Below are 27397 nucleotides of genomic sequence, written 5' to 3'. Positions count from 1 at the left end.
AATACTTGTACAAATGTGTACAATAGCTACAAATTTAAGGTTCTAACACTTCTACACACATAAACTTCTTTTGTTAAATATAAATATTGTTAAGAGTTGTGAGCCCTCTTGTGTGGTATCTGTAAGGTTGGGCTTAAGATGAAGTTTCCACACAAAACAGTAGCAAACGGGAGGTTTTGAAACTGATCCCATAACAAACATAGTTGTGGGGAAGTTCTTTTCTTTTTCAATGTTGCTTTGAGCACCCATTAGTTATAAGACGTCTTAGGCTGATAGCTCAAATCCATACGTCTTCGACACAAGTCCACTCACTGTAGATGAAATCAAAGCTTTAAACACTGGATGGCAGCATCAGAGTAATGCGTGTGCATCCCATGCCTGTTAAGTTGTCTCCTAATTGTGGATTAGACAGAGATTTACTCTGTCCGTTAAAGAACAAGTATCCGGAGTAGCTTCCGCCTTGATTGCAGCTGAAAGCGTCTTAAGTCCGGAGGGGCAGCCAGTGTCTGAGCCCTTCAAAGAACCTCCGTACGCTCAGGACGTAGAAGTCGACGTTGTGAGTGAAGTCGGTGCAAATGTTGGAGTAGGTGCCCACCAGAGTGCAGTAGAGGGCGGTCCCGCCTATGCTGATCACCACGGTAACCAGACACAGCAGCAGCAGGATCAGGCAGGAATCCCCACCTACCTCATCTACAAGTAAGAAATGGATATATGTAATATATACAGTATATATATAAGAAAAATCTAAATCACATCAACATTCGGTGTTTCAACCATTTGCCTTTAAACCAGCAGAAAATGTTATAGGTACACTTACATTTAAAGAAAAACAAAAAAAACAATCATTATTTATATTTTCGAAACCATTCTTAGTTAACAGCATTTTTTCACACCTGCCTAAGACTTTTGCACAGTACTGTATGTATAATGAATATACAGTATGTAATGTAACCTTGGTCCGGGAACATTCCACATGTTTGATAGAAGTGTTTACACAGCAGATGAGTTAAACTACCTTGTTCAATGCCGTCCTCTGGCTCACTGAAACGGACTTTGCGCTTGGAGTTCTGTTTAGTAACAATGTCGCTTGGGGGAGGCAGTCCATCCAGCGATGCTCTCCTCCTCTTCAGAATGGAGACCAAACCCTCTGGGGAGGAACTCTGACGGGGACACAGAGAAAAGACAAATGACCACTAATGTTTTCCTCTTCTTTTATATATGCTTTTGGGGTCACTCTACCCAGAACTTGATCCTTGATCCTTGAGAACTTGATAGGATAGAATACATTTTATTGTCCCTGAGGGGAAATTTGTCTTAGGTAAGTGCTACAATCTCTTGCTTCACAACACAAACATATGTTGAACAAAACATTCTAAAATCAACATAAAAATATGAACATAAAATCAACTAAGCATCTTAAGACATAACAAAGGACACTACAGGCAATACAACATCTATAGTAAAGGTACATGATTTATTTTTACATCTTGGGTTTTATTTTAGGGTTTGGTTGTGTTGGTTATGGTAACATTGACCTCACCAAAGTAAGAACTGAGATAGCCAAACACCTAAAAATAAGTCCAACAGAGCAACAAACACAAGCTGCCACACACGCTGTAAACAAGCATGTAGTATAGCAAGAAAGTGAGAACACCCATAATGTCAGGAATAATCCTTTAATGCACTTTAGAACTGAGTGCATGGACCTACGGCAAGTGCAGTAGGTCAAATTTAAACCAGGAAGTTGATATGTAAAGTGTAACGAGCGTTTACATTATATTATTCTGTATTCTGTGTTCTCTGTTATCATCATCATCATTATTATAAATTAATTGAATTCACTTATGACAGTGTCCTACTTTTGGCAAATGGTGTCCTTGGGTGAAAATAAAATCTACTGAAAATCATCAATTGGGGTGGGTCAATACAAGTTATAAGACTAGAACCTCTTTTTTCTTAACTGTGGTTGCAAAATATTTCACAAATGGATATGCTACTGTAAACCAAGCAGTGTGGTGGTTTGAGACCATGTAACTATAGACATTTGTCGTATGTCACAACTAATAGCACAGCTGAACATCTTGTTTTAAAGGACAGTTACACCGCAGAATAGAATGTAACATGAAATCCAATCACCAAACATAAGCAGTGGCAGCAGAAAATGTGAAACCTACTGTAGGTGTTGTATTAGTCAACAGACGACCAGCAGCGTTTTAGATGAGTTGTAGCTGAGGCAAGTTAACACAGATCTGCAGAAGCACAGGTGCAACAACACAGAAGCACAACGTTGAACTACATCTACACTGTACGGTCATCAGAGGCCAGTAATCAGAGCAATACCTAACCCTAACCCACCCTAATGAAAACCTTTTTACCTGATGCTAATCTGTAAACAAACCACAGAGCTCAGGCGGCCATTATATATATGTCAGACAGCATGGCCAATGTTGCAGTAGTCATCACATTCAGTCAAGTCTGCATAGAGGCACAATAGCTCGAATCAGGATTTTCTGTGTTACCACTGAGGACATTGTGATGTTAAACTGCTCATAATATTCTCATTTTCAGGTTCATAATTGTATTTAGAGGTTGTACCAGAATAGTTTTAAATGGTTTAATTTAATAAAAAATCCATGTTTGTTGTACTGCACATTGCTGTAGCTCCTCTCAAGTCTAAGGAGTCTACAGCAATTCGCTCTGTAGGGCTGTACTTAGCAGCCGGGCTTTGAGCTAAATGCTAACACATCTTAGTTTAGGGTGTTAGCATGCTAACATCTGCTAATTTGCACTTAACACAAACTAACTGTGAAGCTGACCAACAGTGATTTTAGCCTGATGAACACATTAGCATGCTCACGGTGACTATGCTACCATGTTGATGCAGGTATCATTCCATAGTCACCATTCCTATGGCCATGCCGATAAAAATCCATCAAATATCATGGCACATTTACAGGGAGCCGGCAAAAACAAAATACATGTATTTATTCCAGCACTGGGCATTTGGTGTTACTTATATTCTGAATAGGTTGTCTGGTGACACAAATTGTGTTTTTATAATGTAACTGAAATTGAGAAAAGGGGAGAAATGTAAACAAAACTAATTAACCCCACAACCCTCATGGAATGTGAATCAGCTATTTTCATTGCAAAGTAAAGGAGTCCCACCCATGCCCCACCCAGTTGATCCTCCCTCGGGTTACATAAGAGCCATGAAACTGACCCCATCAATGCCAAGCTTTCAGCCTGCACTGCTTGTTTGGAATAGCTCTGATTTCATCTCCACCTCTAGGAAGACCTAAACCCCATCAGCTCAGTGTTTGAGCCACAACATGGTTCCTTGGCTCAGCCTTAGAAATCTAGCACATTTGGCAGGGTAAACATCCCAAGTGTCAGGCTACACCAGTGAGCATGGGTGGAGGTTTTTTGAACATAGAAAAGTTGATGATCTCAAAAAAGGAACTACGAGTTCATTCATGGGAGTGTCCCAGCAAAGACAAAGAGCTGTGAGACAGATAACAAGCACTTTAGTCATGTAGTGTTTTCTATCCCTCTTATCCATGTTTTACTGTCTCTATTACATGTTTTAATCTTTGGTGTATAGCATTTTATGTTGTGGTCTACAAAGATGTAATGATGTCCTGCCTCTTACACTGTAAACCTAGTTCACCCACGGGTACCAATAAAGTAACCTGAACCTGAACCTGAATAGAACTTCTAGGAATACAGTCAGACTTTCTTCTGACGGAAAGCATAATAGAGATTTAGAAAAAAGGAGGAAGGAAGGAGAGATGCATGCAGGTGATGATACATGGATGGTGAGGAGAAAGGAAAGAAGCCAGGAAGGAAAGATGAGAACGATCAAGAGAAGGATACAGCAGAGCAAGAAAAGATAGTTTAACCCGTTCTGTATTCATCGCCGCAGCTCTCTTTTATACATTCATCTTATTTCCAAATCAGGTAACAGGGTTCCCGCGGGGTCTCAAATCCGAGGTCTCAAATTTGATTTAGTCAGGTCAAAAAAAAGTGTAAACCTCGTTACCCTGGTCTTGGTGAGGAGCAGAGAGTAACAACACGGATTTTTAGGTGGTGCACTAATCACTCCGCCCAAATAGCAATCCTTCGGCTCCTGAGACTATAGTTCCCAGTTTGTATACAGTTAGAAGATGGCTGTATCTCATGTGACCTTGTTATTTTTACACCCTGTGACTATGCAAATCATAATATGTAAATAGGAAAATGTTGGCGTTATTTTGTCACTTATTGGGAGCATAGGCTAGTTGCAATTTCATAAAGTGCAATATTTAATATTTAACCATTTTATTTCATTACTGTGCAATATTTATTTATTTTTTATTTAGTACTTAACCATTTTATTTCATTACCGTGCAATATTTAATAAACACTTAACCTCATTACTGTGCAATATTTAATACTCAGGACTTCTGATATACCAAACTATATTTTTGCACAATGTGTTGTGCTTTTTTTCTCCACTACCTATACTTTATATCTTTATTTTTTTATATTTCGTGTCCACACTGTAATTGGGTTACTTCAATCTTTTTGCACAGGTACTGCACTTGTGTATAATGACAACAAAGGCATTCTATCTCTTCTATCTTACCTCCAGCATCTGTGATAAGATAGACTAGCGGTGGGTGCGGCGGACAGAGTTACAACACGCATGGAGATGAGAAGGGTATGTATAGATTTATCTAACTCTTGGGGAGAAGGTGAATAAGCTAAAGTCCCAATCAGATGGGATGTTCCTTTAAATTTCAATGTTTATGGTCTTAAAATGTCTTAAAAAGAACTTACATTTGACTTACTAAAACCTACAAGAACGTGATGTCATCTGTCTGTTTTGTCCGACTAAATGCACCTACTCTAGTTATGATAATCAGATGTAAAGGCAGATAAATAAAGTATATGTATGATTAAAAAGTGTAATCCTACCCCTTCTGTGTGGGACAGCTTGGCCAGGTCCTTGTCTGAAGCCTGGGGGACTCCTGTTGGCCACTCCACCTTCACCTCCTCCTCCGGCGTCTCCTCACATGGCTCCTCCTCCTCTTCTTCTACTTCCTGTCCGTCCTCATACGTCTCTTCTTCTTCTTCTCTTTCCTCCTCCTCTTCCCGTTCCTCCTGAGGGCCTGTCTGGGCTAAGGGAAGCTCTGACTCCGAGTTTATGCTTTGCTGTTGTTCCTCATCTCGTTGTGTTGTTTCAGGATTGTTGACTGGCATATGAGAGTAACACAGTACATTGGTCATTGATGAAGGATTATTACTTAATCCTTAATAAATGTGAATTTAACAGTGCATGTATACAGAGGTCCTATGTAGCTTAATGTGTCCATGAACTGATTAGAGGTCATGGTACATTCTGATAGTCTTAAAGGTGGTACATGCCAGTCTTTTCCACTGTCTAAATAAAGAACTGACATGTTTATGTTACCAATTTTTGTGTTTGTGTGTGTGTGTGTGTATGTATGCGTCCATAAAGAGGATAAAGACTGATAATAAATTGATGTTTGGAACTTTAAAGGGCTGAGGAACACAGCAAGCCACCTGTTGCACAGTATTTTGTTCAGCTCTTCATTTTTAAAACACATACAGTATATTGTACTTTTTTTCTCAATATTTTTCTGTTTCTTGACTGTTTGTAGTTCTTGCTTTTATCTTACCTTTACTTTGTTTATTGCTAACCTACTTGGCAATAAACCTGTTTCTGAACCAGATTTCTGATTCTGAAATTGCATTTTCTTGCATTTGACATTTTCTACAAATATTAATAGTCTCCAGAAGGATGAATCCTACTCACTTGGTGAACCCCTGACTATTCATATAGCTCCACCCGCAGTAGTTTTTTTTTTATGTAAATATCTCCACAACTGTAAAATGGATTGCCATGAGATTTGGTACACATTCATGTCCATCTCTGGATGAATTGTATTCTTTTCACCAAGCACTATCATCATGTCAACATTTCAATTACTAATGCCATTCACACCAGCCTCAGCTAAACTTTCTGCAACATGCTAATGCAAGCATGCTAACAAGCTAACGTGAGAAGGTGAACATTGTACACCTGTTTAGTGTCTGTATTGTAGCATTGCCATTGTGAGCATGTTAGTATGTAGTTAGCATTTAGCTCAAAGCAGAACCTGGTACTGTATAAACCGTAGCACGTGTTTACCTTTGTCATGACAGGGTTGTAGTGTCTCATTCATGCTCGGAGTGTCTGTCAGTGTTGCATTCTGCATGTTCTGTTGAATCACACATGGTTACCAATGATTTATTATTTAGGAAAAGTCTGAAATTAAGATCAATACAGAGAGGGAAGGTTGATATTGTCTTACTTGTTCCACACTGATGGATGGTCTGAGTGATGCCCCAAAGAGGAACACAGATAGAGACAAAGGAAAGCCAAGACAGAGGAAGACAAAGAGAGGTAGAGAAATATCATACAAGGTTAATGGTGTTACTAAATATTTTCATAAAAAGCCAAAATATTATTCAGGCCTTTCCATGTTATCCAAAATGAAATCCACCTGCATCAAATGACTGTGGTCAGCAATACCATACCAGAGAGTCCCAGGATAGCTTTGAGACAACAGCGTCTGGCATGCAGACTTGTGGTATTTATCTGTCTTATGTAAATCCTTCATGCCCTGTCAGAAATATTGATTTCCCCACTCCATATCATCTTCATGCATTATCAATGTGTTGGACTCTCCAGCGTGTCCACATGGGAGACCAATAGTTCACTGTGTGAGCAGTGTAGTGTCAATTACAGTAAAACAAAATGGCCGCTAAAAGGTTTCTGTCCGACAGTGAAGAAAGTAATGGGAGGAAATGGCCTGAGAGGAATGTGATTAAGAAGCAGAGGTATGTGTTTGTACTGAGATGTGGGGAAACGTCAAAGACATATCTTTCCTACGTACATGTTTAAGGACAAAGAACTGCTGTAGTGTGTAGTATTGAGGCTCAATACAAGATTAAAAGAGGCTGTTTGTGAATTGAAAACAGGTTTCTGTCTGCTTTGGAGTGCCCACATTTCATCTGATGCATGTTGTGTTGATGTCTTGTGGAATACCTGAGGTGTGTCCTGCAGATCTGGCTCAGGGTCTCGATGTGTTTCTGACTGATGCCATCTGTCTCAGTGGGCAAACTGCTTTCATCGTTCTTCTTCTCTTTCCACTGGCTCTCTGGGAACACATGTGGAGTACAGGTGCGCACAAAATTAATGCACATATCATTTTTTTTCTCTCAATATTGAACAGACTTACATTTAGGTTTTTGATCACGATAATGTTGGAGTCATTTTCATTGAAGGACCAGTGTGGCTAGCTATCGTTTACCAATGCAGTGGTTCTCAACCTGGGGTTTGGGACCCCCAAGTGGGTCGCAATATAATTTCTGGGGGTAGTATGGGTCTAGGCTGGGGATGGTTTTTACATTAATGTGTGAGTTTGGTAAAATTCATGTGTTATATTCAGAGCGTCATTTATTAGTTAGAAGGTCCTGGAACACAGAAAGGGGTCTGAAGGCGGGTCAGGGGGAGAGAAAGTCACAAACGCATGAAAAATCCACAGATCCTGGCTAAAACTGAAAGTAAACTAAACTCTCATTAAAGCAACGTGTTATTTGTTTACAAATCAGCAGAGGGAGGCACGTTGAAACAGCTGTTTACACCAGTTTGCCGCTGTCTTTCTTGATATCGCGGGGGTCGCAAACACCAAACTCAATATTCCGGGGGGTCATGAAAGGTGTGTGGCGTGTATGTCTATAGTTTCTTTGACCATGAGTTGGTGTTTGAGTACATGGTTTTAATTTGAGAACCCTTTTTTGAGAACCTGAGTACCTAGTTTTGGTTATAATGTAAAATAAAGGGATTGACATATGCAACTTAAGGTTTCAGCTTATGAACGGTCATCGTGGGACAACATAGGATCCAAAGAATTTTTTAACTACGACGGAGCACAATACTTCCCTAAAAACAAATAATTTTTTATAAAGGAAAGAAAACAGATGCATGCAGTACCCCAGTTATCCTGCAGGGCGGTAAGGTTGGAGAGCAGACGTTGGTGATAGAGCTTCTCCAGCTGGAGGAACTGGATGGCCCACTGGTCTGGTAGAATCATTAGTTAAAGACACCAACTGAGACTTTCAATCGAAACGTCACTGAGTAACTAGGGTTTTAGGCATTTTTTTCTGGTATGGTTTCATTACACATAGTACACATAGGTTATTTCTGTAAACACACTGGCTTGTATTCACCAGCAGACATATAATGGCAAAAACAGGGATTGTTCCTTACTTGAGACAATAAATGAATGAATGAATGATTGAATCATCAACTGAGATTATCAACCATTAAATACATAAGATATATATAATGTGGGTTGTGTTAAATGACACCACAATCAATTCATTCTTGCAAACATATACTTGAATTTACGAGGCTGATGAGTCATTGTGGTGCACACACCACGCCCCTTTTAATAATTAATAAACCAAAATCAATCCAAAACACCTGGGCGGCAAAGTAAATGGAACAGAGTCTCACATGATCTAGAGGTTAGAAAGATCCTTATAATGAAAAGGTCAATTTGATGAGTGAAAAACGTCAAAGGAAAAGGACAGCAACGCTTATCACATAGCATCAAGGCTAGAGGCAGAGGAAATGACCCTTCATGCCAAGATAAATAGTGTAGTTAGTCGATTGGGTGGTTAAATTGGGCCGGGGTTCTCTGGTGCTCAGCCCCGGGACATCAGCCTGCTCGTTTGTGTCTGGATGTGCCTGCTGGCAGTCAGTTGCCTAATGGAAATATGTGGCACATGAAATTCGATGAAAGTGATGCTTTCGAAAACATGATATTTCTGACAAAAAAAGTTAAAGATTTTTAAAATGGCATGTCTATTTTGACTCGGATTTGGAACACGCCATGCAACAACCCGCACAGTACTGCAGACAATTCACCACTGCAGGTCAACTACATAACGCATAAGGGTCTACGTTGGTATGATTAACAGATAAAATGCCTTCTCCTAAAACTAAAAACTTGGACCTGGTCACCCCAGACCCAAATCTTCTCAGCTGTTGCTATTGTCATATGCTTCATGTGGCACATTATGTATGTTGTATGGGTCACTTCTTATATCAAGGTAATACAATGTGTAATCAAGTGATGACTGATTAACAGTAATGTAAATGCTAAATGCCCTAATACCTGTTGATACTTCAAAAATGCAAACTATAGGCTCTTAACCTGGCAGTGTTACACATATCATGTAAGACTCAATTTCTCCTTTTCTTTGCACAAAACTCTCCAGAAAGGGTCATTTAATGGTTTATTTTTTCTTTTTTAAATTCCCAATACAAACTCCAATTTAACCCCTGGTGCCATACATACTTTCTTAATAAATTCAAATACACATTCCATTGTAGTTGGGGATTTGTTACTGAAGTAAAGTACGTATACTTAATATTTCGGGGCATTTGACGGAACCTGTGACAATAAATTACACTGGGATGATAAATTACACAACATGTTTCAGTGTCCACGTTATAATCATATATAACAGAAACCTAAGACAGAAGGAACGGGAAAAAAAGGAGAAAAAATGTTACTAAATTTATATTAAAAGCAATACCAGTGGCAGTGTTAGCTCAGTTGGTAGACCAGTCACACATTTATAGAGGTTTGACTCCAACCTTTGCTACATGTCATTCCCCCTCTTTCATGTCTTCATCTGTCACAAAAAAATGAATGCAGAAAAATGCTTTGGATCCACTCCAAAATGTAAAGGATCCTTGGCCCATCCTTCCACCAAGTTTCAGGAAAATTGGACAGTAATTTTTCTGTAATCCTAAACCTGACAGTCAAACCAAACAACAAAAACATAACCTCCTTGGCGGAGGTAATAAATGAATCCTCTCCTCCCCATACACAGACTTCTAAACTTTCTCTCCGCCCTCACACATACACATGGTAACACACACTTTCCTCCTTCCCAAAGCAACAGCACAAACCAAGCCAGAGGAAACTACTCCTACAAGCCTTCAGGCTTTCAGCCAAAATGTGGGGAACACCCAGTTACTGGGAGACAAATGAACAGATAGAAAACAACAACGACACAATGTCGCTTACAGTAAGATAGACAAGGGAACCTGAGAAAGAGATGAACGACATAATTTGTTTTAACACTTGTTGTTGCTTATTGCCATTTTAAATATCTGAATATTATTACCGTCACGACTCAGCTGAAAAATACTTGTGACTGGCAACAATGTCACAATACATAAAAGTAGAACAAAATGAGGTCACTTATGAGGTCAGTGTGCATATGAAAGGATACAGTCCTCTTTGAGCGAGTAGGCTTCTGCAATCTGAAAAAAGAAAAGAAAGCTGATTAGACAGGAGGTTGATTCCCACCCAAGTCCACTAATTGGGCTGTCTGATCAAAACGTTTTTGTTTGAAATTCAACAAATTCCATCAAAGATGAAGATCACATGACAGAGTCATACTGAGATGCAGATCCATGGAGACACACTGTGGGACATGAAGTCACATGCAAATAATTATGGTCTGGATTAATGTGTCTGTGCGCTTTTTTCCCATCCACTTTATAACTTTGTCTGCACAACCAGAAGACTATATGGCTCAGTAAATCTAGAGATGGGGAGGTTTCACTTTATGTTTTTAAGATTATTTTTGGGGCATTTTAAGCCTTTATTTTGATAGGACGGCTGAAGAAGACATGAAAGGGGAGAGAGAGAGATTATTTTCTAGATTTTCTAGCCCAAATGATTAAGGTGATTTCTATAAAATGAATATTATAATTGTTAACATATTATTTCCCCTCTACACTGTTCACTGCGGCAGAAGGTTTTCCCCGGTGTGTGCAGGTTAGCACATGTGTGTGAATGTGCGGGTTGGTGTGTTACATATGGCGGACATGTGTGCCCTAGCTAGCTGTGTACTCAATAAAAGTTTGAAATTAATAAATTGGTAGCAGGGGATGGTTATAAGAAGGCAGCTAGTTATAAAGTTCAAGTTGCCTTGGGGCTTGAGTAGGGTGACCAAATGCCCTCTTTTGCCCGGACATGTCCACTTTTTACGTACTGTCATAGGGCGTCCAAAAGAAAGTAACGTCCGGAATTTAACACAGGGGTGTGTATATTTATGCCCCCTGTATTTTAAGGAAGAACTTTTATCTATTTACAATACATTATTCATTCACAAAGAAAATTGGTGTCCGTAAAAGGTTGGATTTTCCAAATTTTTTTGAGTTAAGACATTAAGATCAATTTCCAAAAGATATTTTTTTATTCCTGTTTTTAGTCAACTTTAGCATGGGTGTGTAAACTTTCTCAACCCACTGTATTTGCCAATGCACGTTTCATTTGGGCTAGACTGTCCTCACAAGAAAACTGAACAAGTAACAATAACTGAAGATGCGAATGTAGAGGAATGTTACATTGTTTAGAAAGGCCTCCATGTCAGACGCTGAGATATTTATGACTGAATCATTGGTATCTGCGATTATTGACACTGCCTGTAGCCATACTGTGTGGGGAGAAATGGCTGGAAAGCTATCTTGATGACCTCACCTAAGATCAAGTGAACAGATTGATGCAAACAGAAACTCCCAGTTGCAGACCATTTTGGTTCGGAGATGGCAATTCGGTGTATTCCACCAAGAAATGGGAAACAACCAACTAAAATAGGAATGACAAAATGCCACATTGACAGTGATGTCAGTGAAGTTGTCAAGGTTGACATTCCACTCCTGCTGAGTAAAACGTCCCTTAAAAAGGCAGGGACCATTTTGGACATGGAAAAGGACAGTGCAGTGATGTTCAAACAATCCACACCTCTTGGATTCACTAGTTCTGGACATTACTGTGTCAGAGAAAGAGAAACGGAAAAAAGTTCAACTGAAGAGAAAGTCCTAACAGTAACAGAAAATACAAAGTTTCTCATCTGGAGACATAAATCACGCGTCTGGTCACGCATCTGCAGACAGACTACAGAGGCTCATTTACAGTTCAGGAAATGAGGACAAAGAATGCTTGCAACAAATAGTATATGACTGTGATGTATTCCAGAAGTACAAAAAGGCAAAGACAAAGCCCGCTGTGGGCTTGCCTTTAGCTTCAGAATATAACAAGACAGTTGCCATCATGGATCCGCATGAGTTGGACCCAGGTTCGTGGTATCTTCACATCATTGACTACTTCACACGTTTTAGCACTGGAAACATTGTGAAAACAAACACGTCATCTGAAATTATCAACACACTTGGATTAGTGTCCATGGCGCCCCCTAAAGGCTGTACAGTGACAATGGTGGAGAATTTAACAACGAAGAGACTAGATACATGGCTGAAAACTTTAACATTGAGACAAAAACAACAGCAGGATACAGTCACTGTAGCAACGGACTACTCAAAAGACATAATCAAACACTGACTGAGATCATCCAGATGTCAAACGAGAGAATGCATGTGACTGGCACACTGCCCTTGACTGGGCCCTCATGGCTAAGAACAGTATGCTGAATGTTAAGGTCTACGGTCCATATCAATTACTGTTTGGACAGAATCCTAACCTTACATCTGTATTAGGTGATGAAGTACCTGCTCTGGAGGGTACCACCATGAGTGCTAGGGCAGGAGGACACATTTCAGATTTACATGCTTCTAGAAAAGTGTTCAGAGTGGATCAGAAAATCAATAAGAACAGTGTCCTGGGTCAAAGGGACCAGGGATAGTTATGTTAGGTCAGGATGGAGTTGTTGTATTTGTAAGACATGGGGGGATTCTATTTAGAGTGCATCAATCCAGGCTCTGTAAGGTAAACACACAGCAATCTCAGGATAAGCCAACAGTGGAAGACAGCAGAGAGACAGCAAGCAAGAGAGGCAGTTTAAACAATGTAGCAGATAGCGAAGAAAATACAGAAAGTGAACACACACAACACCAGGTACAGTGGGAGGATTTCAGGAGAAGTGGTTCATCCTACAATGACACAAACTGAAACAGATCGCAATGTTTGCGGTAGCTCTGTTTCTTCTGCTGGTGTGGAGTTAAAACAGGTGAGACTGTGACATTTATGGATCCTGATGATAGTTATGTACAGAGAGCCAAGGTTTTAGGCAGAGCAGGCAAGGCTTCTGGAAAGCACAAACACTGATTTAATCTGCAACATGTTGAACCTGGTGACAGTCATGGGCATGGGTCAGTGGATATGTCTAGTGTTTATAATCTTAAAGGTCCCATGGCATGAAAGTTTCACTCTATGAGGCTTTTTAACATTAATATGCATTCCCCCAGCCTGCCTATGGTCCCCCAGTGGCTAGAAATGGTGATAGGTGTAAACCGAGCCCTGGGTATCCTGCTCAGCCTTTGAGATAATGAAAGCTCAGATGGGCCGATCTGGAATCTTGCCCCTTGTGAGGTCATAAGAAGAAAGGTTACTTCCCCTTTCTCTGCTTTGCCCGCCCAGAGAATTTGGCCCACCCATGAGAGAGAGACATCATGGCTTTCAAACAAGCAAAGTGGCGGTTGGTCAAGGCCACACCCCATGCCCCCCCTCTATTCCTCAAAAGCTACAGACTCAGAAATGGCACATAGTAAGGCTCATTGTGGGACTGGCTCTAGTGGCTGGAATTCTGCACCAAGGCTGAATTTTGGGAAAGAGACTTCAGATACAGTATTAGGGGACCACGAAGGTCTATATAAAAGAGACTTCAGATACAGTATTAGGGGACCACTAAGGTCTATACAAAAGACATTTCATTTGATCGTAGCCAAACAGGAGGAAATAATGAATTGGTACAAAAACAATGTATTTGAGGAAGTTAATGATGCAGGTCAGAAGTGTGTCTCTACCAGATGGGGCTGCAGTCTCAAACAAACTCCTAATGGTACAGTGCCAAAAGCATGACTTGAAGCCAGTGGTTTTGAAGAGCTGAAAATTCACGAGCTGCAGAAAGATTCCCCAACCTGTGCTTCTGAATCTCTCAGGTTAATATTAGCAGTAATGTGTCAAAACAAGTGGCAAGTCCATGGTCTGCTTTCTTACAGAGAATGCGGTTTTCCCGAGAAGGTTATATCCAGCCCCCTCCTGAAGCAGGAAAGGCAAATATTATATGGAAACTAAACATATGTGTCTATGGGCTTGCAGATGCGTCACTGTATTAGTACAACAAGGTGAAAGAAATATTGCTGAGTACAGGTGGAAAACATGACTCGCAGGTCATGTTGATCTTTGGGCCGGTCTGGAAACTCCATGCTAAAGTCTGCGTTCCATGTTGGGCGTGAGAAACATAAAAAATTCTGCTATGTGGGAATGGACTTTGTAAGTGAAAATCGTGTAGTTCATTTACATCAGCATGGTTACACTGAAAACCTACAGCCTATCCAGCTGCAAGCAGCATGTGCCGTGCAGAGAGATGCCGCTCTTAATTAGACTGAAAAAGAGCAGCTTAGGTCAAAAATAGGGCAGATACTAAGGGTTGCAAAGCAAACTAGACCAGACATTATGTTCGATGCAAGCAACTTAGCGTCAAATATAAAAAATGCCGCAGTCCAGTCTATTCATGAGACAAATAAGGTCCTCAGAAAGCTTAAATCTGAAAAGGTGTCTCTCAGGTTTCAGCATTTGGGAAACAGTGATGCTCTACACATTATTGTTTTCAGTGATGCTTCTCTTGGTACACCCCCTGTGTACCCCCATCAATGATGGGGGTACACAGGGGGTACAATGCTTGGACTCATTGAAGAAGGAGGGAAGTTTTTGCCTCTCTGTTGGCAATCTAAGAGAATTATATGTGTTGTGAGGAATACTCTGGCAGGGGGAACTCTGGCCATGTCTGATGGAATAGACAATGCTATTTTTCTTGCTACCTTCTTTTCTGAGCTCACAAGTGGAAATGCTGAACTTAATGCTCCACCGTTGGTCTGTGTGACGGACAATCACTCTCTGTTTAATGTCCTCAAGTCAACAAAACAGGTCACTGAAAAACAATTATGGCTGGAAAGAAGCATCATTAAGGAGCTAACACGGAGTAAGAAGTTAAAGAAAGTGCTCTGGTCAGACACTGCCTACTGGTGATAAATAAACAGAAGACCTTTTACCTTCAGGCTTAGGCCGCATTAACACATTCACACAACCTCATTTTCAATGGCCTATATATCGGAAGGCTTGTTTAGGCTGAAACGGGGGAAAGAGGGTAGCCAGAAAAAAAGCAAGAAAACCAAAAAAAAGTTAAGAGCAATTCAACTTTTGGAGAATCACAGACTGACATGACTCTGCCACGGCCAGTCATTATATGTCTGCAATCAGGCTTGTTAGTCTGTTTTGAGGCGGTGTGTGAGGGTCATGTTCAGTAACAAGTAACATCACTGCCTCTATGCTGCTACACTAAAGTTTTAAAACACTGAGGGTAAAAAAAAGGAAACACGAGCACTTAACTGCCCAGGAGTTTGTGTAACAGCTGCCTATTTCTTGCAATGAAGCTGTGAAATGAAGCTGTCCACCAATTGTGGGGTGAATGTTGCGATCTGTAAACGCTCTGACGGAGAATACTAATTGCGAAGTATAACGTCTACTTGTGCAATAGTGGGGAAGGGGGGGGGGGGGTTAAAGAACACAACAGGATGTCACACAAATGCACAAATGGGCCATTTAAGTGATACTCCCTGCGTCGCACAACCCTGCGGCAAATCGCCAACTCGCTTTCATTAGTCTGAACCAGCCCTTGGTGAGAAAACAGACCATTTATGTACTCAGTAAGAAGACTGCCAAATCCCAGTTTGAGTTTCAGATACATTGACTGTTATTTGAGTGTTAGTATGAATGAACACTCATTGTTTAACTTGAACAATAATGATGTTTTTTTCTAAGTGCATGACACACTGTATATTTGTTGGAACAAGCATGACATCCACAGATTTGAGGAAAAAAGTCAAACTTTTAACATTCTAGGCACGGACAAGGATTATGAGATTATGAGATTATTAGTACATCAAAGACATGTAACATGATTTTGGGTATCTGTAATATTTAACAAAGGAATGAATTCAGGCACATGCACTATTTAGCACACAAGATGAGCAGGTGCTAGTATATATGACCAAATATGGGCCTTCATGTCTTATAGAGTACAAGAAACACTGACCATGTTAAACGTGGACCTGTATAGCATAGTAGAGCGTAACTCACACGGAATTCCTTGTATTTGCAGTGTACACATGACAAAATGATCTTGCATGATTAGGGCTGTAACCATATGAAAAATAAAACCGAAATTCCTCCACAGACCTGTGAAAGATCGCAACACACCCCTTCCAACTCCAGAGTTATCCTTTTCATCCAGATCATAGACCGTTAATATTATATATTATTATATATATACAGTCTATGGCCAGATCCAGACTGAGGCAGAAGACAAGGGTGTGCTAGCTAGCTAAATTACAATTAGATTTGTTGTCTATCTATATCTATAAAGTTAACATTACTGATGAATTTGTGGGTTAACTAGCTCAGAGTTTCAACCGTGGTCAAAATAATCACACAAAAAATAAATTAGCATGTTGAACGGTGTCGTAATCTTACATTACCCACCAAGAATTACATTAGCATTAGCATTAGCTATTGTCAACCAGTAACTTTTCTGTAGGCCCCGAAGCCCTTTTCCTTTTTGTTCCCCCTAGAGCTTGGGAGCGGAATTGTTACCATTAGTCTCATTCCAACAAGTTAATGAACCACTAAAACGATTTTGGAAACATTATTTTAAGACACAGTAGAATCTTTGATGTTGGATTGATCAACACTGAAATCAATTAATATCAATAAATAAGGTATCTGTTGTACTACTGTGTTGCAAACTGGGATGTAATTAATGACGAAACAATCCCATGTGGCAGAAAAAATGTTGTATTACGTTTACTGAGGAACCCCCCCCCCCCCCCCCCCCCCCAAAAAAAAAAAAAAGCCGAACCAAACCAAAGTTTGTTGTATTATTGCAGCCCTATGCATGATACTTACAGTCTAACACGTCATGCAACTGCTTTGGCCAATAGACTATGAACCGGATTGCACTGCACTGCATTGCTTCTTCTTTTTTTTCTTTGTATTTGAAAAGGGAAAAAAAAAACAGCTTTTGCCTTTGTTCCATGATTAATGGAGCTGGCAGTGAAGTAAAAAAAAAAAAACTACAAGCTTCTCAAGGTGTAGGAATAGCTGAGACAAATTAATCCTATTGTCTTTGTGTTGTTTGGGGATTGTGGTCTACAAGGTATTGCACGACTGTCATTTTTTTCCTTTTCCTTTTCAGAAACTGAACCAAACTATATTTATCACACTACTAATTACCATGTCTGTTCGAACACCATAATTGTGATCTGAGGGAGTGGAGGCGGTAGGAGAGAATATATTAGACACGTGAAACACAGCATGGGGTTACCAGCCCAAGTCCCTGCACCTGCATTGTAGAAGAGTTGCATAAATCTTCTTTTATGCTTAAGTAACAGTGTTTCTGACGGCTGACCTTTTTAAATCCTAAACCATCAGTGCATTTACATGCTGGGGAAACCTAACAAGCTATTTTAAAATGTTTAAGAAACACCGGCTCAGGGATTTGTTATATTTGTCCCAGCTAACAGAGAAAGCAGAGACTTTGTGATAAGGGCACGTGGGAGTAAGCATACAGAGACTCACAAACAGATATTTATGCGTCCACACCCGCAGATGAAGCCATTCTGTCATGACTAAATAAAGACACATATTCCCTCTGGATTTATCTCTGGAACGTTCACCTACACACTAGGCCTACACGATCGTTTAATCATTATAAAATCGCAATCTCGATTCACCCTGTTCAAAATTTCAAATAAATTAGATTTCTTTTTAAATAACTTTGAGTCTCATTTAATTTTATGAGCCGACTGCATCACACACGCTACTTTTTTCTGTGAGTTTTAAACATAGACTGTATTAAATAGGTTTCAAAACGCTCCCACGCTCTGCAATGCTCTCCCTTCTCTTCATTGAAGCCTCTATGGTTACAAGCTTGTGGTGATGCGCAATGTGCTATAGGTGCCAAAAAAAATCTATCTCTGGTACTGCCAATTTGTTTTGTATTGTCGTGTTTCATTTGTGCAATAAACATTGCACTTTGTGACAAAACTATCTGGGTAGAAAATCGCGATTTCAATTCTAAGCTAAAATTCGAGATTCATATTTTTCCCCGATTCGTTCAGGCCTACTAGACACACGTAATCAGGCACACACCTGGTGCAGGCTGTGTGGCAGCAGTGTGTAGTCACTGTTTTCTCTGAGGGACTGTAGGGAGGCCAGCAGCTCTGGGCTGGGGCCCGGCAGTTCATCTCTGGAGACACTTCCTAGAAACACAAAACACAAACAAATGCTTCAGTGATATTATGGTACAGCCCTGATGTTTAAATTCTGCTCGTTGTGGTGTTTCTGCACTGCATATCTCAGTGGGTTATGTAATCTATCTGTAATAGAAACTTAATGGTGTGAAAATATACACTTTCCCTCATTACTTAAAGGGGCACCCCACCTATTTACACATGGCAGGCAGTTACTCGTCACCAGGAGTATAACCAAGATTGGTAAAGGTGTAAAATATCTTTATTTTGGAAGAGCTTTGATATGTCTAAGAAAGACCCTGATGACGTCATTTGGAGGCGTCGACTTTGAAAGACTTGGATACTTACCAAACAATAAAGTCTAACAAAGAGATGCTATTTGTTGCATTATGAGAAATTATAGGGAAATTTAAAAAAAAATAGTAAATCACTTTATAAAAGCGTAAGAACAATATTAGTCTATGTTGTTCCACAAGGAAGGTTTGCCAGACCTTCTTCCACAGCGCTGCGGAGGAGGGACTATATAGTCCACACAGCATTCTGGGATTTGAGAAAAACTTGCTCTGGTTTATTGGCATTTCTATAAACCAATCACAATTGTATTGGGCGGTGCTAGGCGCTGGACAGAGCAACGGTGCCTCTGCAAAATAGCCTCGGGAAGTAACTTGTTTTGGTGGAAAATTGTAGTTAGTTGTGAGAGAGAAAACTCCGATTGGATACTCAGAACTCACATAGTCTAGCTAGCTGTCTTGATTTACCCTGCAGAGATCTGAGTCCCTGTCAGCATCTTGCCTGCAGAAAATTTGTCACTATTAACTGTAGCTGTGCAGTGCAACACGTATGTAGAATAGGCTATCAGCTACAGCTGTATAGCACAGTACATTGCAAACATCCAGGAGTATTGGCAGTGGCTTAATTACAGCTTTGTATTATTCTGATCATCTTAAGCTGTTTTTTTCCGGCACGCTCCAGCAGTTTTCAGGAAACTGTAGTCCACAGATGGATGATAAGATTTGAGTTGTTCTTAAAAGCTTTCAATCAGCAGTTCTCCGAAGTATAACGGGTGGTATTGTTCAAATGTGTCTCTCTGCTCACTCTAGGGTTGATTTAAGATGAACTATTTCTTAGAGGCATGAAATGAATGAACTGTACCCTCCACATTAGCTCATGCTGAAAAAAAGCAACATTCCCTGAGGTGTACAAACATAAAGAAGTGCAAAGCAGTTAATGTATTACAGAAAAACAAGATGGAGAAGTTATTTTACCTGTGACACTGTCGATGTGTGACACCCCTTCCTCTTTCCGCGTTGTCCCAGTGTCGGGATCTTTTGGCGGGATGGCGTTCTTGTTACCCATCACCTCCGTCACTGCAGCAATCTTGTCCTCCAAGTTGACGTTCCCCAAAAGCTTTTCTGAGACCCTCCAGTGGGCCTTGGCTGGCTCTCGTGTTTTGGTGCCCCTAACTTGAAAAACATGAACTGTTTCCTACTTCTATCTGTGCACTTCCTTTGAGTAAGATAGCGAAATGACTTGGGAACGTCTGTGCTGCTCTAAGCTCCCAGAAAGGATCAAGGGTGTCTCGAGCACTGGAGAATGAGGCAGGTTTGGTTTGTTATCACTCTTGACGGAGCATGTGATTTAATCCTCCATTGCTTCTCATGGGTGGTCTCAGAAAGGGAGATTTGAAATGTCCACCTTGATCTATGAAGGCTGAGCAGTAGAGAAAAATGCTCAAAGATTTGGCAGACTATCTGCAGTCCTCTGTATGGTTTATTGTGCTTTGCCTCTTCTCTCTGACTCGCAGAATTCAGTGTAGCCTGCTTCCTTTTCCCCAGCGAGCTGTCAAAAAAATAGGTACATTTTTAGAAGAGAACAAAATGTATGCCTCGCGCATTCAGTATGTTCAGAGAAGGAGAGGACACATGCTGTAATCAGAGAAATGAATGCAAAGAGAAGCAGCACTTCTGGTAAAATGGCAGTTATGTCATTGACTGAAAGGGTTGTCTTTATGTATCAACAATAACTGCCCACCGAGGCATGGCAGAGTGCTCCATTATGAAAATAACTTCATAGTAGTCTGTGGAGTAGAATAAATAGCAATGAGAATGTGTCAGTATGTGTCAATGAGTATGTGTCAGTGCAGACAGACAGCACACTGTATACTTTCAATAATCTACAAATGAATAATCCATTCTTACACATTGTTCTACCAGGCAGGGAGGTTTAGAAGTGAGGGCTAACATTTTTCCAGCATTTTGTACAACATATTGTAGGGTTTTACAACTTAAAAGGGGATATGTTGTAACTTGGAATCCGGGCAACAAAGGGACTGTGTATAGTATCTATTAATGTATTCCTCTCTGACATTTGTGAGTGTAATTTATGTTAATTACATCAATTTGCCCCTTTGACAGATGCCGCCTTGTAACCGACAAGACCAAAAGTCTGCAGAAATGCTAGCAGCTCTCTGAAATTGTACAAGCAGTGCTTTGAGCTCAGTGCTAACGGCAGCATGCTACCATGCTAACAATGACAATTCTGCCATCCTGATGGTCCGCATGTTTACTGGGTTCACCACTTTAGTTTAGCATGTTAACGTGCTAACATTCACTCACAAATAAGCGAACAACGATGGGACAGTCGTTTGTTTGGAATCTCTACATCTACACCGCACGTAAAAGGTTCGCTTTCAACCTTGATACACCTCCCCATATATCAGATATTGCATGTAGTAGAGTAGTAAATATATGAAGGCAAAAGTCTCCATTTGCAGGCCTTTTAGCTGATGTTTTTTATAGAATGTCTGGCAACAGGGTAGTTCACAAGTGTTTACCCATGGCTGGTGATTAAAGGTTGATGTTATCAGTATGAATCACCCTTTATAGGGCGGTCCCTTTAACTGTTAACCAGTCCTGTCACTATAATTATTATAGATATACTAAACATATTTCTGTCAAGGCCTTGACACATTGTCAGGCTACGTTTTACCTAAACGCACAATATGTCCACCTGGACTGACGCTAGGGGTTTTATTGTGAAGTAGCGTTGGATCATGGGAGTTTTCTTTACCACCATTGCAGTCATTTCAGACAATTACTGCTACTTGCGACATATTGTAACGCCCTGCTATGACATGAACTACTACTACTACCATTTTTAGTCCCTGTTCTATTATCCAGGTTTCTTCCTAAAAGGGAGTTTTTCCTCGCCACTGTCACAACATGTTTGCTCTTGGGAGAATTACTAAAATTGTTGGGACATTATAAATTATAGAGTGTGGTCTAGACCTACTCTATCTGTAAAGTGTCTCAAGAAAACTCTTGTTATGATTTGATACTAATTTAATTGAATTGAATTACTCTTGCCAGAAACTTAATCATATGCAGTGGTGTTTTCCCCTTTAAAACAAAGGGAGCAGCTCATTACAACAGGTAAAAACAGTACAAAGCTGTTTCAGATTAAAAAGCAATGTTTCTTTGCTCTGCGAGCGAATTAGCCGCTTAAGTCGGCTTAGCTTGTTTCTCTGGAAGCCTTGGATCCAGACATCTGATTAATATTATTATCCTTCCTTCCTCTGGTTAAAATATATAGGTAAAAAGGCCAAGATCTAAAAAGTAAAAATGTGGCTTATGACTGCATAAAAAGTCAATTTATGACAGCTTTCTACAATTTCGAAGGCTGACGTGCTGTAGATAAATATATTTCCGCCTCATGAAACCTAAATTTTCAGCTTGAGGGCCTAGGGCATGAAAGATGTGTGATACTATATGTACACACAGCATGTCAGCAGTCATGTGAACATTATTAATTCTGAAACATGGAATGTGACACAAAGTATAAGCGCTGGGAGCGGCAACTGACTCATAGGTTGTGTAGTATAAAATTAGGACTGATGCAGTGGGGGCTAAAGCTGAAAATCTGTGTAAATTGCACTAAAACACGTGTTGACAGTTCTGTGCTTGTTTTCTCCTGTGCATTGCTGTATAGCTTTACCGTTTTATGCATTTCAGTTTTTAAATGTCCTATGACATGCTGCTTGCAATTAGGCCTTAGTACTAATACTGTATCTGAAGTATCTTTTATATAGGCCTTAGTGGTTCCCTAATACTGTATCTGAAGTCTCTTTTATATAGACCTTAGTGGTCCCCTAATACTGTATCTGAAGTCTCTTTTATATAGACCTTAGTGGTCCCCTAGTACCGTATCTGAAGTCTCTTTTATGTAGGCCTTAGTCGTCCCCTAATACTGTATCTGAAGTCTCTTTCCTGAAATTCCGCCTTGATGCAGAATTACAGCCACTAAAGACAGTCCCACAATGAGCTTTCCTTAGTATGCGCAATTAAATGCTATAGAGGAGGAGGGGGGGGGGGGGGGGGGGGGGGGGGGGGGGGGGGGGGGGGGGCGTGAACAACTGCCATGCTTCGCTTGTTTGCAAGCCCTTATGTCTCTCTCTTTCTAGTCAACGGGTCAAATTCTTTGGTTGGGAAAAGCAGATAAAGGGGAGGTAACATTGCTCCTTATGACCTCATAAGGGGAAGGTTGCGGATGGGCTCATCTGAGCTTTCATTGTCTCAAAGGTAGAGCAGGATACCCAGGGTTCAGTTTGCACCTTTCACCATTTCTAGCTACTGGGGGACCATGAGGCAGGTTGGGGGAATGCATATTAACAGTAAAAAAAAATTCTAATTTTTAGGCAATGGGACCTTTAAATCAATTGGCTACTTGGCAACAATCTTCTAGATTCATACAGGTATTTTTTGTGTTTAGTTTAGCCAGTTTATACATTTATCATTACTTAACTTTACTGCTGAAGATGCTGCTTTAATCTCTGAGCCACTGGACGGTTAGTTTAGCATAAAGAATAAACGTAGTGGTACAGCTAGCCTGGCTTTGGTATGCTAATGGTAACTCGGCGGGCTAAGAAAAAGTCCAGGACATAACCACCTCAGAAACTCACATGGACTCAACATATCTTTCTACCACGTTGACTAAGGTTACGTATTAAAGAAAACTAGATGTAACGTGTTATTTAATAAGCTTGGTGCTGGCATATGGTCGACAGAGTCAGGTTAGCTTGCTAGTTTGGTTTCCCCCTGTATATGCTAATTAGCTTAAGATAACTTCTTCTTTTAACGGCAACTTAAAACCATTCAGAGCATTATCGCCAGCTACTGTAACCTTTCACATCTCCTTTACATTCTTGTTGTTAGTCCAGTTTGTTGCAGATAAGTACATAAAAGCTTTAACACAATCTTTCCAGAGTTATTTGCTAACATTGTTTTAATGTCTGTATGCTAAATTCCGTCACAGCTTAAGCTAACTGGCTACAACATTACAGATGTGAGAGTGGTTTCAATCTGTTCATAGTTCTAAAAATGTGTATTCCTTTAATATGTGGTGTAACTTCATGTTTTCTTTCATTCTTTATAAATGTGGATTGGTTTGATAAATGTTCACTCTATAACATGATTAAACTGTCAAAATGAAAACACACAGTTGGTTAGCCTACTCAGGGCTGGTGATAGCAATAGGTGACCTAGGCGATGTGTTGGGGACACCTTGTCTCCCTTAGGTCTACTTCCTATTAACAATTGAATTAAATATATATTATATGGATATATACAATATTTATTAAACAAGATCATCCGAGGGCGCCCCCTCAGCCACACGTTTACTTGTCAACTTCATTATTAGATTTAATTGATGATTATTGTCGATCATTTCCTAATTGGGGGAAAACATGACGTTTCCAGTCTGTGGGTGAGCCTCAAACACACAAAGCTCTGAAGCAGACCTGTGCGTCGCTTAGTGTCCACTCTCGCTGTTAAAACAGAGACGAGCAGCAGCACAGCTTCAGGTTTATAATGGACGCGCTCTGCTTTGGGCATGCTGCGGCAGATGTGTCCCTATTTCTGCCGTAGTTTTGGGTTCCCACTAGAGATCGTCCCATACCATTTTTTTCTTCCCAAAACTGATTCTGATACCTGAACTTGCGTGTCGACCGATACGAGTGCTGATCCCAATACCAGTGTGCCATATGATTTATTATGTTTTAACCGCTCTATACCTGTCCGGATGTGATATGATTTCTATATTTGGATGTGTGTGGCTCAGGTTAAACACTTTGTGAAACATGAACAAACACAAATAAAGTCTGACAGTCAGTTATAATGGCAAAAGAACATAAATTAACTACTTTAACATAGATTTTCTTTAAGGCTTTATTACAAGGTATCGGATCGATGCCTAACTACTATAGAGGTATGGTGTATGTGGATTATTTTCTTAAGTATTGTGACTTTTTTCTTGTAAATGCCCATTGTACTATCGCCTTACTTTTCTCAAAATATCCATACTCTTCCAAATCTAGAGAACACAGATGAGATATATTTTGAATGTGCACAAAGTTTGTGCACATGAGCAGAAATCTGGCTCAAACATCTGAAATATTACAGCAAAAGGGTTTATGTTTTCATTTAATGAATAAATGTATCATTCAGGTGAATAATTGTCATATGCACATTTAAGGAGGTTACGTCCCCAACAAAAGGACGCAAAAGAGGGAAGAGTAAATTATGCTAAACTACATGTGTGCTGATATAATGTCATTAGAAAAGTCGATCTACAGGAGAATAAATAGATGAAAGCAATACAGAATGCCTGAAAGCCTTACTGAAATATATTCTATTATGTTTTTATATTTGGATTGTCATCTGCGTTTCCCTTTACAGAAAAATAATTCCAGGAGAACTTAATTCAGAAAAAGGTTTTTAAAAAATAGATGCATAACAAGCGGCTAAAATGGGTTTCTTCAAGAGGGGGGCTGGCGTCTCCCTTAGAGATAGGGTGAGAAGCTCAGTGATCCGAGAGGAGCTCGGATTAAAGACGCTGCTCCTTCGCGTCAAAAGGAGCCAGCTGAGGTGGTTTGGGCTTCTGGTAAGGATGCGCCCTGGGGGCCTCCCAAGGGAGGTGTTCCAGGCACGACCAGCTGGGAGGAGGCCTTGGGGAAGACCCAGGACTAGGTGGAGGGATTATATCTTCAACCTGGCCTGGGAACGCTTCGGGATCCCCCAATCAGAGCTGGTTAATGTGGCTCGGGAAAGGGAAGTTTGGGGTCCCCTTCTGGAGCTGCTGCCCCCGCAACCCGAAACCGGATAAGCAGACAAAGATGGATGGCTAGATGACATCATAAGTCACCATGCACACAAATCTGGAAACAAAACACTGGCCTTTGGGTTACCAGAACAGTTATGATTGGACCAAATGTTGGTGCCATCTAATTTACATGCAAGCTAGGAGGGGGGGCAAAACTCAATCTTGGCTAGGGCAACCAAAGGGCTAGAACCGGCCCTGAGCCTAGGCTACTTAACGCAAATTTCAAATCTTAAATTTAGTCAAACTGCAAGGAATTAACCGTTATGGTGAGAAGAGCACTGCCTTACATCTTATGTAAACTTACATGCAGTCCTTGAAAATGGCGGGCAGCAATGTAGTTGGCCTGGCAGCTTTTTGTTTCTTTTTGTTTCTGCCATTGTTGTACAGTTGACTGTCCAGCGGTTTCAATGGTTTCAATTCATTCCGTTTGTTCATGAAAATGAATTGCCGCAAAAGTGGGTGGCTTAGTGTGTGTGTGCGTGCGTCTGCACGTGCGCGTGCGTCCTGGAAAAGGGAACACGTGCATCGGGGGCGCGTGCAGCTGACGCATCGTGAGCTACGAAACCTCGCGCTCAATTGAACGTTAGCTCACATTAGTTCTCAATTAGTCTTCCGTGTTGTGTCTCGTAGCCTACTCTCATCAAGTAGACATTAAGACTTGAAAGGCACTGAGCTAAAGAAAAAGAAAAAAACACCATAGCATCTTTCTGAAGTAGCCCAGGACAACCTATCGAGTTTATTTTCCTCCTGTTATCTAGTTGCGACATCCATATTAAATCCGTTATCGGGTTGTTCTTCTGGTAAAGCAGAATAGCCTACTATCCAAACCTCTCTATGCCATATTGTATACTAAGCTAAGTTAACGTCACATAAATACACGGAATAGCTCCACGGCACAGGACATAGGCTACAGCGGGATGGAGAGATGCACTCACCGCTGGCTGGACTGAACATCAACGCCCTGGACCAGCTGTCCTCCTCCGTGTCGGTCCACAGCAGGATCCGTCTCTAGACTCTCTCATGCTTCTTGTTTACAGTCCAATCCCAGGATTTTTTTTTTCAGCTTCCCTTCGTTGCAAAAAAAAAAAAAAAAAAAAAATGTCATGCTTATTTATTTATTTATTTAACCATGTGGCGGAGGCTGCCATCTTCTGGCAGATGTGTCACACTGGATTCCTGACTCCTGGTTGTGTGTCAGCGCGGTTAGGTAACAGAAGATGAAGCGGTCAGTCGATGGGTGATGGATGGGGTGCTATGGGTGATGGGGTGAAGGGGTGATGGGGTAATCCGTGCGACGGATTACAAGGGAGTTAGTGAAAACGGAAATCGTCGTTGCATTGTATTGTTATCATAAAATTACATAATCAGAATAGAAAGTGGTTAGATGTAATATATCAGAGAATCATAGTTGTGCATATCAATGCATCCCCTATTGATTAATGTGATTTGATTTATTTGATTTTCACAACAAAAACATTAAAACAGTGTTAAATGTTTCACAAAAAGATGTGATGGACAATTGCCAAAAAGCCCTCAATAAGTGGCTTAATAAGTGGCAATCGCCTAGGAAACAATTATATTTAACAATTTAAAAACATGTATATATTATGTAAAAAGAATTGCCTTTGGAGCACAAACCCATATGGAAAACTCAGGAGCAACACTTTTACTCTCTGTTAAACTGTTCTTTAGAAACCTCAATGAGTGATGTGGGAGGACAGTTCCATATTTTTGACTCTGTATAATCCACTAAACTGTGTTTGAGTCGTATGAGAGTAGGGAGGCCTAATAAGACAACTACTACGAGTCGGATACTGGTGAAAATCATTATTAAAA

The 27397-nt window shown here is 40.4% G+C and overlaps 1 protein-coding gene and 1 long non-coding RNA gene across 3 annotated transcripts; both read right to left on the bottom strand.

Moving 5' to 3' along the window:
• Nucleotides 1–26745, bottom strand: cnstb (consortin, connexin sorting protein b). 2 transcript variants are annotated; one of them, XM_034900546.1, is made up of 11 exons: nucleotides 26497–26745; nucleotides 19672–20245; nucleotides 18306–18415; nucleotides 10363–10393; nucleotides 8045–8131; nucleotides 7097–7208; nucleotides 6360–6381; nucleotides 6197–6266; nucleotides 4960–5237; nucleotides 1016–1160; nucleotides 1–690 (listed from the first exon to the last, which is right to left on the bottom strand). In XM_034900546.1, the coding sequence occupies exons 2-11, from the start codon at nucleotides 19760–19762 to the stop codon at nucleotides 482–484; spliced, it is 1155 nt and encodes a 384-aa protein (XP_034756437.1). In that variant the 5' UTR covers nucleotides 19763–20245; nucleotides 26497–26745; the 3' UTR covers nucleotides 1–481. The 2 variants fall into 2 exon arrangements, with proteins under 2 accessions (XP_034756437.1, XP_034756438.1); XM_034900547.1 differs by lacking the exon at nucleotides 26497–26745 and adding an exon at nucleotides 25866–26132.
• Nucleotides 8473–9352, bottom strand: LOC117961690. The gene is made up of 2 exons (XR_004660465.1): nucleotides 8959–9352; nucleotides 8473–8883 (listed from the first exon to the last, which is right to left on the bottom strand). It is a non-coding gene; the product is annotated as an uncharacterized LOC117961690 (long non-coding RNA).
• Nucleotides 26746–27397: the final 652 nt, after the last annotated feature.

This window comes from Etheostoma cragini, chromosome 18, assembly GCF_013103735.1.
Source record: "Etheostoma cragini isolate CJK2018 chromosome 18, CSU_Ecrag_1.0, whole genome shotgun sequence".
In the NCBI taxonomy this organism is placed as follows: Eukaryota; Metazoa; Chordata; class Actinopteri; order Perciformes; family Percidae; genus Etheostoma; species Etheostoma cragini.
Note: the sequence above shows the minus strand (reverse complement) of the source record. Positions and strands in the feature narration are given on the sequence as shown.

Bases quoted from the DNA above. Each gene is read 5' to 3' on its own strand.
- cnstb (XM_034900546.1), bottom strand. From the start codon at position 19,762: ATGGGTAACAAGAACGCCATCCCGCCAAAAGATCCCGACACTGGGACA. The intron at 7,209-8,044 runs GTACTGCATGCA...ATGTGTTCCCAG, and splicing joins CGCCCTGCAGGATAACTGGG to AGAGCCAGTGGAAAGAGAAG. The intron at 6,382-7,096 runs GTATTCCACAAG...GGCATCACTCAG, and splicing joins ATCTGCAGGACACACCTCAG to ACCATCCATCAGTGTGGAAC.